The sequence below is a fragment of the Epinephelus fuscoguttatus genome, linkage group LG3, assembly GCF_011397635.1.
Source record: "Epinephelus fuscoguttatus linkage group LG3, E.fuscoguttatus.final_Chr_v1".
NCBI classification, from domain to species: Eukaryota; Metazoa; Chordata; class Actinopteri; order Perciformes; family Serranidae; genus Epinephelus; species Epinephelus fuscoguttatus.
In genome coordinates this window covers 35,535,959-35,548,108 of record NC_064754.1, presented here as the reverse complement: position 1 = coordinate 35,548,108, position 12,150 = coordinate 35,535,959, and the positions used below count along the sequence as shown (strand labels likewise).

Genomic DNA, 12,150 nt, shown 5'->3' with positions numbered 1-12,150 from the left:
CAGGCGCCTGTGTCCATCTATATGACCTGTGCAATTGCTTACAGGAAAAGTAGGATAATCAAATTACTTTCAATCAGTTTACCTCTGCTTATCCTCAAAAAGAACTTTCTACAGGATCCAAACACGTCATTTAAATCTGATTCAGGTGCCGACTTAAGATTGGCCCAGGTGGTGCTGTGACAATGTCCAACTGCTAGAGTGGACTTTGTCTTCTTGAATATTATTTTCTACTTTTCTTATTTTTCTTATTTCTACTTACAAAACGTGACGAGTTGTCATTTTTCACTGTCTTAGCGTTCCCAAAAGATTCAAGGATGGGGTTGGCTTGTAAAAGCTGACGTTCTAATTCACCCTGAAGAAAAAAGAAAAAAAAAAACAGCAGAGCGACATCACAGCAGTCCTTTGTCTCCACGAAAGCAACAAAAAAAAAAAATGATGAGAAACTGAATCAGCAACTGAAAAAAACCCATAAACATACAGATGACAGGGTTGCAACAGTATACCAGTTTCAAGGTATATCATGATATGAAAACTGATGGCTATCATACTATGTATATTTGCTTATCTAAAATATTAAAAAAAAAGCAACTGGATGGAGAACCTCACCTTTATTTTACTTCTTTGCAAAAGGGAGACTTTTTGGACTTACTTCCATCAAAAAAAAAAAAAAAAAAAAATAGTTTCAGGTTTTAATTATAGTAATAAAACATTAGTTCAAACAGAAATAACCCTTCAGTTTTCATTCCTTTAAGGGTCATTCTGACTGATGATAATAATTCTGTAATACCGTGATATTTTCTGAGACAGTTATCGTACCGTGAAAATCTCATACCGTTGCAACCCTAGCAGACGATGACCTCACATATATTATCCCCGTGTGGTAAACTGCACGAACAAAACCAGAGAGAAGTCAATAAAAACATGTGACAGTCATGCTCCTAAAAAACTTTGTTGTACTAAGTTTACCTTAAAAACAACCAAGCATGTGTATAATACTAAAGTGCATAGTGTTTTCTTGTGTGTCGGTGGACAAGAGTCAGCGGATCTTATTTTTCTGGAGTTGTTCTGCAGTTGTCCACAGTGTCAAATGAGCTAAGTGACAATTTTTGGAGCCGTATTGTTTCCCTGAGTTTAAAAGCCTTTCCAATCCCAAAATGAGTTTAAAGTTTCTGAGGGAGCAGCACAGCCCATCACAAAGAGTATTTCTCTAACCAAGTCATTTTCTTCCAAAGCAAGACCAGACAAACAATGTGACCACATCATTTGAAAACAAGTATATTAAGGGTAACATCTTTATATGATAGAGGTTTTAAATGAGAAAAAGGTTGGTCCAAAGGTCAAAGGTTGTCCTATCACTTCTCAGTCATCAATATTATTTTAAATGTTCAGGCAAAATCTTTGTTTCTAGATCAGTTAAAAATTGTGATTAGTGCTGAGGCAATTAGGCTAGTCGTTTGACAAAACAGTAATTGCAAACAATTCTGATAAACCACTGAGTGTGAAGGCCTTTAACCAGCAAAAATGCCAAACATTCTCCGTTCCCAGCCTATAAAACGCAACATTTTGTTGCATTTCTCTTTTAATGACCTTGTAAACTAAATATCTTTGGGTTCAAGACAAAACCAGCCATTTCAAGACTTGTTTTTTGGCATTTTAATGACTAAACAATTAATCTGATTGTATTTAAGAAATCTAAATGTTGAAACCATTAGGTCTTGGCAGTGGACTTGATGGTTTAGGGACTTTTTGTATTTTCTCAAGTACATAAAATATAAACCACTCCTGTAAACACTGTGATCACAGGCTTTCACAACCTGGTGTGCAGGAGTTTTATCTTTGGAAGTTTAAAGAAAAACGACTGTGCACTGAGCCCTGTTATGGCTGACTGAGGACTAATGATGTTACTTGATTGTGATTGAAAGAACGTTTCTGGGAAAATTTGGGCTCATTGTTGTGAGAAAAGGTAGACAGCCACTCTATCTGACAGGACGAATGTGTCTCCAACACACAACAAAAACACTTTCAGCTTTATTTTTTCCGTCAGACTGGACACTTTAAGAGGCTGAATAAATAAATAAATAAATAAATAAGCGACTTATGCAGATGTTTGGACAGGTGGCGCGCTGTGCTTCCATCTAAGCCACACTGTGGGCTTTGTCATGACCAGAGAATCCAAAATGGCTGAGAGAAAAACAATTTCTTCTGCAATATTACTTCTCTTCTTGTGGCCGAGAGGAATACTTTCCCATTACGTCAAAAATAGCTGCACACACTGAAGGCTTGAGGAGGCCATTTTCCACAACTCTGTGGGATGAGGAATCAGCATTGCGCTCAGGATGTGAGACAAGTAATGTGATCTTTGGCCGGAGAGCATGATGTGCTGCTTTTAATTGAGTTTTTGAGCAGCTGGAATGAAGCGGAGCTGAACGGGATAAACCTGGTTCTTCTCCAGCTATCAGAGTGGCGGCAGAGCCCACAGAGGGCAGAGGATTCAAACCAAAAGCCTTTGTTTCTATATAAACACAAGCCTGTGGTGCAATGTGGTAGCTGAAATTGTTCATTGGCAGCCTCTACCCATCTGTGTGGTCTGCTCTGCGCACATTAAAAACAAAGAGCAGATTACAAACACCGGTGGGGGTCCAATTTAGCAGCATTAGAAGTTGACCCACATTCCTGTTGCAAAATGAGCATGTCAGACATCTGACAACAAACAGAGCTGGCTCCTCTACTTGAGCTGGCCAATTGTTGTTTGGCTGTGATAAAATGTAAGCAAACTGAGACGCCTCAAAACTACTGAGAGACATATTATCAGTCACTCCACATATACCCAGTCGTTTTCAAGCTATAAAAAGAAAAAATCCCTATCATCTCCTTCAAAGTCATCTTTCTGCCTCTATAGAAAATGTTTACAGGTCAGAGATACAAGTGTGTCTCTCAAAGTGCAGGCTGTTTGGCAGGCCATGGGGCAGTACTTTAGGACAGCTTGAGAGGATCAGTCAAAACTGTTCCACTAAATCTTATGAGGCAGAGGCCAGTTGTGGATGTGTACTCGCTGCTCAACATCTGCTCTGGAGGTCACGGGGCCAGACAAATATTACAAGTCGCTCTTTCCATCAGCAAGAAAAAGGAGAACAGTCTTTGGGAAATGGCACAAAGTATTTAAATCTGGAACAAGCCAATGTGGAGAAGTCATTTGAGCTGACAGAGCTTTTAGGCTGAATCAAACTTAATGGAAAGGTCAAAAGAGGTTTTGCATCGGCCAGTGGGTCCAGGTCAAGTGATTCAGATGAGCTAGCATTAGTGTCAGCTAAACATTTTGTGGTGTAACTATTGTTAAGCTTCTTATATATTGTACATGCAGTAGAAACAAAGGTGATACATAACATCCAGCGATGGGAGGGTTAATGTGAAGTAAAAAGCACTCTTAAAGGGACAGTTCACCCCAAAATCAAAAATACGTATTTTTATCCTCTTATCTGTAGTACTAGTTTTCAGTCTAGATTATTTTGACGTGAGTTGCAGAGCGTTGGACATATTGGCCATGGATACTAGATGGCACTCTGCTTGTGGTGCTCACAGTGCCAAAAAATACATTTGAAACACTCAACAGCAATGTCTCGTTCCAGAAATCATGACCCAGTTACTCAAGATAATCCACAGACCTTGTTGTGATCAGTTTCATGAAGGAAGTATTTTCTTTCTACCAAACTACATCCACCAACTGTTTCACTATGCAGAAGGAAGCATGCATCTACTCATGGATGAGAGGCTCTGGCTCATGACAGCGCGGGAAACATTAATGGCGTTCTCATTGGCTGAGATGTAACGTTAGCTAGATCAGTGATGCTAGGTGAGCTGGAAGTAGATGCATGCTTCCCTCTGCGCAGTGATGCAGTTGGTGGGTGTAGTTTGGTAGAAAGAAAAATAGTTCCTACATGAAACTGCTCACAACAAGGTCTGTGGATTATCTTGAGTAACCGGGTCATGATTTCTGGAAAGAGACATTGCTGTTGAATTTTTTAAATGTATTTTTGCAGTGCTTTAAGCATCACAAGCCGAGTGCCATCTAGTGCCTTTATATTAAAAAGAAGGTAGACATCTCTATGGCTGATATCTCTCAACACTCAGATCAAACTGACTGATAAACTGCACAACAGGTAAGAGGAAAAATATGTACTTTTGATTTGGGGTGAACTGTCCCTTTAAGAATCGGTGAGCAGTGTACATATAAACCAGCAGTAGGACTGAACAATTAGCTTGTAGCTTATTTTCTTCATTTTGTTTCAGTAGGCGGACAAAAAGGATTCTCAATGCAATACACTCTGTGATGTCAGTGTCTGTATATTAACATTTTGTCACTCTGTATTATTAAATGTATCTTTTTTCATAGAAAACCAGCCAAATCCACTAAGAAGTTCACTTTTCATCGACTGACTGATAAACCATGGAAGAACCCTTAACACCAAACAGCTCAATTATTTTATCTTATCTTTTTTCAGAAAAAAGACAGGTTTGTAATAATGCTTGGCATAATCCTGTCTTGTTTTTTACCATGTCAACCACAAATACAGACACCTCTAGGTGTATATATAAAAAATGAGATGTGTTGTGGGATTCTGACACACATCATTCACAATTTTTCCCAGATGACAAGCTGGGACATTGATCTCTTTAAGGCCGCCAGGAACCAAAGTAGAAACCTTATTGTTAACATGCCAACAGTGAGACAGAGTGAAACATATTAAACAGCAGATGTAATGTTAATATCCTGATTCATTATAAAGGTAAATAAATAATATGGCATCTATCAGCTTCACGGCAGCCCATTAGTTTATAAAATGAACACTAGAGCAATGTTTGATTTCTATGAGAGGATGTGTCCTCACACTGTAAGTAATGTGAATGTTAAATGTCTGAAAGAAGCAGATCCTACGTTATTAGCTCAGTGAGGACAGGAAGTACAGATCATGCAATGCAAAAGTTAACATTTAACTGCAGAAGGTGATTTAAGGTGAATGAAATCACATCTACTGCCCATAAGGCAATATTAATCAGTTATTTTGAGGGAGAGAAGGTGGCAACAGAGTGAATAAAGCACCCCTTTGATATTGTGAGGTGAAATAGGCGAGAAACTACATACTACTCACATAAAACAGGGGTCCACTCTGTAGGAATGGGGAGATTCATTTGTTATTATGGAAAATAATAAACTTAATTAATGACATGGATACATAGTGACCTGTAGGTCAAGATAAACATTTTTGTTTATGCCTAAGCACAACCTAAAGAAATCTATGGAGGGAATAAACAATAGGTGTTATAATAATACCTCAGTGGTCTGTAATCCTGGCCCTCAAGACTAGATTAGATTATGGTTTGTACTGTGCATCTCAACTATACTGTAATTCAGTCACAGGTTAGGTGGCTCCCTGCAGGGCCCTCGTTCCCAATGACCAGGACTGGTCTTAACTTACGGTCTTAATCACTGATAAGATACATGCCTCACTATAATACAAGTAAAATCAACATTCTAACTATTTCATACAGTTTCATACAGCATAATATGACAGCAGAGACTCAACATGTGACTACCACAACAAATAAAAACAACATGCATGCGACTACGTTTCAGCGAGTGTGAATCACAGAGATGGCGGGCAAATTTACAGTGTGTCACATCTGGACAGAGTAAGTCATTCACATAAAACACAATAAAGGGAGTGTGAATTATCATGCAAGTTTTAAAGTATACTTACAACTGCATTTTGTGCCTGACAGAGAGAGACAATGTAAAAGCTAAATATGCTGTAATGAGGCATTTTAAGTAAATACAGCACACTAAGTGTCAACTGTCACTTTTGGTGTCTCTGAACTTCTTTACACCATTTGATGAGCCCAGAATCCTGATTTATGGTACAGCCCTTGACACTTTTGATGAGCTGCACAACATTTTCAATAAATACTTCGGCAAAATGTTTCAGTCATCTCCATTGTAACCAGACGCAATCCTCCAGCTGGCTTGTTTAGCAACATTTTATCATCCTGAACCGTCTGACAGCTGTTTGTTTTGGGAGCCAAAATGTGAATATGTCTTGGTCCAACAAATTCAGGACAATGTAAAGAAGCTGCATTTCCGGTATTTTCGGCTGCCTGCCAACCCTTTCAGTGATCTTGTCAACAGGTCCAGTGTTACTCAAGCTGGGACACACTAAACTCCAGTAAATGTATCAGAGAGGCTCGCTGTGAATACCCTATCACAATATAATAGTGTCCACAACACGACAAGATTCTCCAGGTGCCCAACTGAAAAGAAAGAGTCGAGCGACAATGTATTTTTTTTGCTTGCTGAAAATGTGTCATTTCTGTCGAGTGACACTCATCAAAAGCGTCAAACATCCCACCATAAATCAGGCTTTAGTAGGCTCATGTCATTTTTCGAGCCCATTTCAGACAAAGTGAGTTTGTTTGAGAAGTAAATGTTAGTGTAGCATGCATATGAACACGGTGTATAAGAAAGTATAAAGACTTGCCTGTAGTTTCACTGGTTTGGGTGATTCTGGCTGTTTGTTACAGATAAACAAATGCAAACTGTTAGACTGTGTACTCATCCAGTGCACAAAGCCATATTGCCCACTACTGGTGTTGGTAGCTACAGTATATTATACCACAACAATCCCACATCAGCCAAGCTGCTCATAGTTTTTTCTAATGATCATTACTCCACAGTGATTATAGTGTTATATAAGGTCAAAAGAATAACCTGGGATTGTGGTAATTGTGGGGTGATACAAAGATATAATATGGCATAGTATAAGTGATTCATTTCTCACACAAATCCAACATTAACGTCAGTATTTCAACACATTTTTATGGGCTCATTCAGTTCAGTTTATGGCTTTGTGCAGGCACTGCTAACCTAAATTAGAGAGATGAGAGAGGAGAACACTCACAGGAATGCTGTGGTCTTTTCTTCCTTTGTGGGAGGAGGCAACGTGTGCCAGGTACTGAATGACCTTTTTTGTATTTTCTGTCTTGCCAGCTCCTGACTCACCTCTGTGGGACAAAAGAAGACAAAGCACAGAAAAACAGACATCCTCAGAACAGCGTGTGAGAACACTAAACCAGAATCAACCCTTTAAATCAAAATCTTAGACACAGAGTGATCTTAAAAACTGAATCAATATAGCTGTGATGCACTTTTCTCATTTAGCTTTACAGATTTGCAGGTGTTTGTGGGAGAGGACAGAACACAACCTCTTCTCCATGACAAAAAAAAAACAAAAACGTAGAAAAATCTTAAGACTAAAACTAAATTCTGTTGCAAACCTGATCATGTGCATCTTTCTCTGCAATATCTTTGAGTGTCAGTCAAGTTTAGGCCTGTGGTTGCTGGTGTGTGGATGTGCAGCCTGCTTTTAACTGCTCTGTCATATGGTGACCATGGGATTGAAAAACAGGGAAGAAAATCTCCGAGCCATGCAAAAACTTTGGAGGAGCAGTTTAGATTTAGAGCATACTTGAGGTTTTACGGTAAGTGCAAATTTGCATAAACCAAGTATGCACAAAATATTGTTTTGCTTTTTAGATTGAGTGAACGTGATGTGGATGGGAGTAAAGAGTGGGAGAATGGTGTGTAACTGTCTGTCTTGTTGGCTACTGTGAAGGGAGGGTAATCGTGAAGGGATTATGTCAATGTGTCTGTTGTTGGCCTTGGACTGCTGGGTGTTAAAGGAGTGCTGCACCCGCAAAATGACCATTTGTGAAGACTTGCCTCCATAGTGATACTACTACTGCATAGAGCTGACACACAAGTATTAATCCCCCAGTAATGTGCCTGGGCACATGTGTGTGTTTGAACACTGCTCAAGCAGAGCTGATACGCATGTGGGTGCTAAGTCACGTTCAGGGTGCGCCATTTGCAGTCGTAAATGTTTTAAATTGTTATGTTGTAGTGAAAATGCATGTGTTTTGGAAGTACTGAGTATATGACTGGATAAATTAGACTTGGATTATACTACAGGCTTTGTGTGACAGTTTGTAAACAGATGTTTTGATATAGTTTTGCTGATGTTAAACACAACCCCTTTTTTTCTTCAATTCATTGACAATGTTTGCCTTTTTAGGATTCTCCATTCACCGTTGAGGCATGCGAGAAAAACTTTAGGTTACTTGCATAACCCCGGTTCTCTGAGTAGCATGAGTGAATGTCTCACATTGGGAACGCCCTCGTCGTGACCTCGTCAGAAGCTCCTTTTACATTACGCCAGTCAGGATTGGCTGGAACTAAGCACGTCAGTGTCAAGACGGGTGGAGACCCTCCCCCTATAAAGGGGCCTGACACTGCGCTGCACGTCATTCAAAAAAAACCCCAAAAAAACCAAAACACATCACCTCTTCCTCGCTACGAATGAGCAAGGAGGATGGTCTGGTGAGACACTCACTCATGCTACTCAGAGAACCGGGGTTACGTAAGTAACCTAAAGTTCTCTGTCATAGCATTCGTTTCGTGTCTCACATTGGGAAAATACTGACTCCTGGATTGCTGGGCAGATGTTGTCAGAGTGTCAAGACTAACTGCCCTGAAATAAGCCACACTAGGGCTTGGCCAAACCAAGCACTGAATGGGCCAGAGAAGGGGCTGTAACATCAAGCCTGTAGAACCTGGCAAAGGTGTGTGAAGAGGCCCAGCTTGCTGCGGCACAAATTTCCTGAATGGGGACCCCTCTGAAAAGGGCCCAGGACGTGGAGAGACCCCTGGTAGAGTGAGCACGCAGATCCTCTGGTGCTTGCTAAAGCAGTAGCCCGCACAATCCAGTGAGGAAGCCGCTGCTTAGAGACTGGCTTCCCCACCTGATTCTTTGTCCAAGACACAAAAAGCTGGTCACTTTTTCTATAGCCTTCAGTTCTGTCCATGTAGATGCGTAAGGCCCGCACCGGGCACGGCATGTGTAGCCGCCGATGCTCATCTGAGGAGAAAGGTGGGGGATGGAAGGATACAAGGTCAATAGGGGAACATGACCCCAACACCTTAGGCATAAACGCTGGGTTAGGCTGTAAGGTCACCCTTGTATTTCCTGCAGAGAACTTTGTACATTCTTGATGTACTGAAAGAGCGTGAATCTCACCCACGCGTTTAGCTGAGGCCAGAGACAGTAATAATACTGTCTTTAAAGCCACCATTTTCAAGTCCACCTGATCTAGTGGTTCAAAAGGTGGGGCTGAAAGTGCATCCAGCACCACGGCAGGCCGAAATGGCCGCCAAATACACCTTAATGGTGGAAAAGGCCATCCTTTTCTCCACCATGTCCTGTAGGAAAGCCAAGATCACCACTACAGAACATTGAAAGGGAATTTCTTGGGTGTTTGAGCACCATTTCTCAAAGATCAACCATTTGCTCTCATAAAGGGACCTCGTTGAGGGAGCCCCAGCACTCTGAATAGTCTCAATCACGCCTGGGGGAAGGCCTCCAGACTGTAGATTGAGCCATTCACAGGCCAAGCCCACAGGGCCAGCCTCTCTGGGTGGGGATGAAATATTTCCCCGCCCCCCTGCAACAGCACATCCCTGCGTATTGGCAAGGGCCACGGCTCCCCCTGGAGGAGCTGTGTTATCTCCGCTAACCAGTGCTTCGTTGGCCAGTAGGGAGCTATGAGAATCATCGACAGACCCTCCTCCCTCACCCTGGCTAGGGTCGGGGAAATCAGTGCCATCGGGGGGAATGCATACAACAGAGCCCGAGGCCACTGATGAGCCAGCGCGTCCACCCCCAGTGGTGCACTCTGATCGCGCAGAAAAACAGGACACTGGGTATTCTCCTGTCTTGCAAAGAGGTCCACGGCTGGCCGGCCGTAACGCTCCCAAACCAGACTCACTACGTCTGGGTGAAGTCTCCATTCTGCGTAAAGAGGGTTTCCTCTGGACAGCAGATATGCTCCATGGTTCAGTGTCCCTGGCACATGGGTGGCTTTCAGGGACAGAAAATGTCTGCTGCACCAGACTATCAGTCTGTGTGCCAGTGTGTGTAACTGAAGGGATCTCAGGCCCCCCTGCCTGTTGATATATGCCACCACCGTGGTGTTGTCCGTCCGGACTAACACATGATGTCCCCTCAGAAGAAGGAGGAAGTGTTTCAGTGACAGGTGAACAGCCAGCAGTTCTAAGTAATTTATGTGGGATGAGTGCATGTGAGGATCCCAGGTCCCGTTTATTGCTCTCCCTTCGAACACACCTCCCCAGCCTGATAGAGAGGCGTCTGTTGTGACCACTTTTCTGCACTGAACAACCCCCATAGGCACTCCCTGGGTCAAGAAGCCTGCGCTTTTCCAAGGGGCCAGTGCTGTTGTCCAGTTCACCGAGACTCTCACCCTGTGAGAGCCATGATGGTGTGGGTCTAACCTGTGTGAGGCCACCCAGCGCTGCACTCCTTTCATGTGCAAGCGTCCCATGGGACCCGCTACCAGGGATGATGCCATCAGCCCTAACAACCTTTGGCAAAGCCTGAGAGACACAAACTTCTCCCTGTGAAAAAGAGCTAAACAGTCTCTGAGTGCCTGCACTCTTTCTCCAGTCAGCCTGACTCTGGCCTGAGCTGAGTCTATAAACAGGCCTATAAAGGAGATGTTCTGAGAAGGCAGAAGAACACTCTTTTCCAGATTTATTTTGAAACCCAGATCCACCAGGTGTTCTGTGAGTAACCTTGTGTGATCTGCTGCGTCCTGGCGGGAAGATGCTGCAATAAGCCAGTCGTCGATGTACGTGGCTACTCGGATCCCCCGCCTCCTGAACGGTCCCACAGCTGCCTCTGTGCACTTCACAAATACTCTCGGGCTTAGTGAGAGACCAAAGGGGAGAACTAGATACTCATAGCATGTCCCCTGAAAGGAATATCTGAGATATTTCCTGTGAGGTGGGTATATTGGGTTGAGAAAATATGCATCTTTGAGATCGACTGAAGTGAACCAATCGCCCGGATGCAGAAAACGCAGCAGGGACGCGTGCGTTAACATCCTGAACTTGTATTTCCTGAGGTGCTTGTTTAGATCTCTGAGATCTAAAATCGCACGCATGCCGCGCCCCCCCCTTCTTGGCGACCAGGAAATATCTTGAATAAAACCCGCTCCGAGTATGTTTGGGAGGAATTATTTTTATTGCTCTTTTCTCTAGCAGGGAGGAAATCTCCTCTCTTAGGAAGAGAGCGGCTTCACCTAGGGCTTGAGACTGGGTTATTCCCCTGAATTGTGGAGGTGTTACGGCAAACTGCAGCCTGTATCCCCTGTTTAATGTTCTCAAAACCCACTCTGACTCTGTGCATTTTGACCAGCTCTCTGCTCTCAGTGTCAGCGGGCTGACAGGCTCGTCTGTCACACACGGAGTAAGAGCTCCCTCTCGTGGCACTGGGGCGCAGTACCGCTCTGATGGTACTGCGCATGCGCCCGCCACGCCGTTCACCGCACGGTCGTTTATTGAGAGAAGGATCACTCCCTCTGTAAAATGTGTGACCAAACTGTTTTTCAACAATGGATTTATTTTGTTTTTCATTGTTTTTAACTGCGCCCTCGGCACTCGGCCTGGATGCGACAGTTGGGACAATGAGAAGTGCTTGTGAGACATGTTTGGGACCCGCTGGGGGTTTCCACCTGCTGCACACTGTCTCTGCTTCTCTTCACAGGGCGCTGGGCCAGGTCGAACATCCCGTTGTCCATGCGCTGAACAGAACTGGGCTCTGGCGATGCTCGTGAACGGAGCTGCTGGGGCGAGCGCAGCCAGGGGGAACAGGGCTGTCTCGCTGGCCGCATCTGGAACTATCAGGCCTGCCGTTTCCTCCTCCTTACCCCGTGGGTAAAGGTGGGGGGTGGCCGGTCGGGCAGAGTCCCCTATTGGGATGAAGACTTCTTCTGCCACAGACCCTTTGGAGCCTGTGCTCTTGGCGGAGCCTGAGGAGCTGCCTGGGATTTAGGCAGATTGCGGATTTTGAAGGTGGGAGGAGGCCGTGCCACAGCCTGGGCAAAGGTTTGACGGTGAGCCGGGAGGGTGGCAGTGGGTGCCCTTCTCGGCAGACACAGCTTCAGGGCTTCGTCTTCCCTTTTTCCCTCCTCGCACCTCTTTTGCATGGACGTGACTGCCGCGCCGAAGAGGCCCTTGGGTGACAT

The 12,150-nt window shown here is 43.7% G+C and overlaps 1 protein-coding gene across 6 annotated transcripts in view; it reads right to left on the bottom strand.

Moving 5' to 3' along the window:
- The window catches only part of LOC125884505 (myosin-10), a 79,705-nt gene that overhangs the window by 33,579 nt on the left and 33,976 nt on the right, over window positions 1-12,150 (bottom strand). For 2 of the 6 annotated variants that reach the window (XM_049569607.1, XM_049569601.1), the window contains exons 5-9: window positions 6,951-7,053; window positions 6,531-6,560; window positions 5,757-5,771; window positions 5,148-5,165; window positions 260-352 (exon numbers count right to left, since the gene is read on the bottom strand). In XM_049569607.1, coding sequence (XP_049425564.1) covers window positions 260-352; window positions 5,148-5,165; window positions 5,757-5,771; window positions 6,531-6,560; window positions 6,951-7,053 — 259 coding nt within the window. The remainder of the gene's footprint in view (window positions 1-259; window positions 353-5,147; window positions 5,166-5,756; window positions 5,772-6,530; window positions 6,561-6,950; window positions 7,054-12,150) is intronic. The other 4 variants (XM_049569603.1, XM_049569602.1, XM_049569605.1 and 1 more) reach the window with 4 other exon arrangements.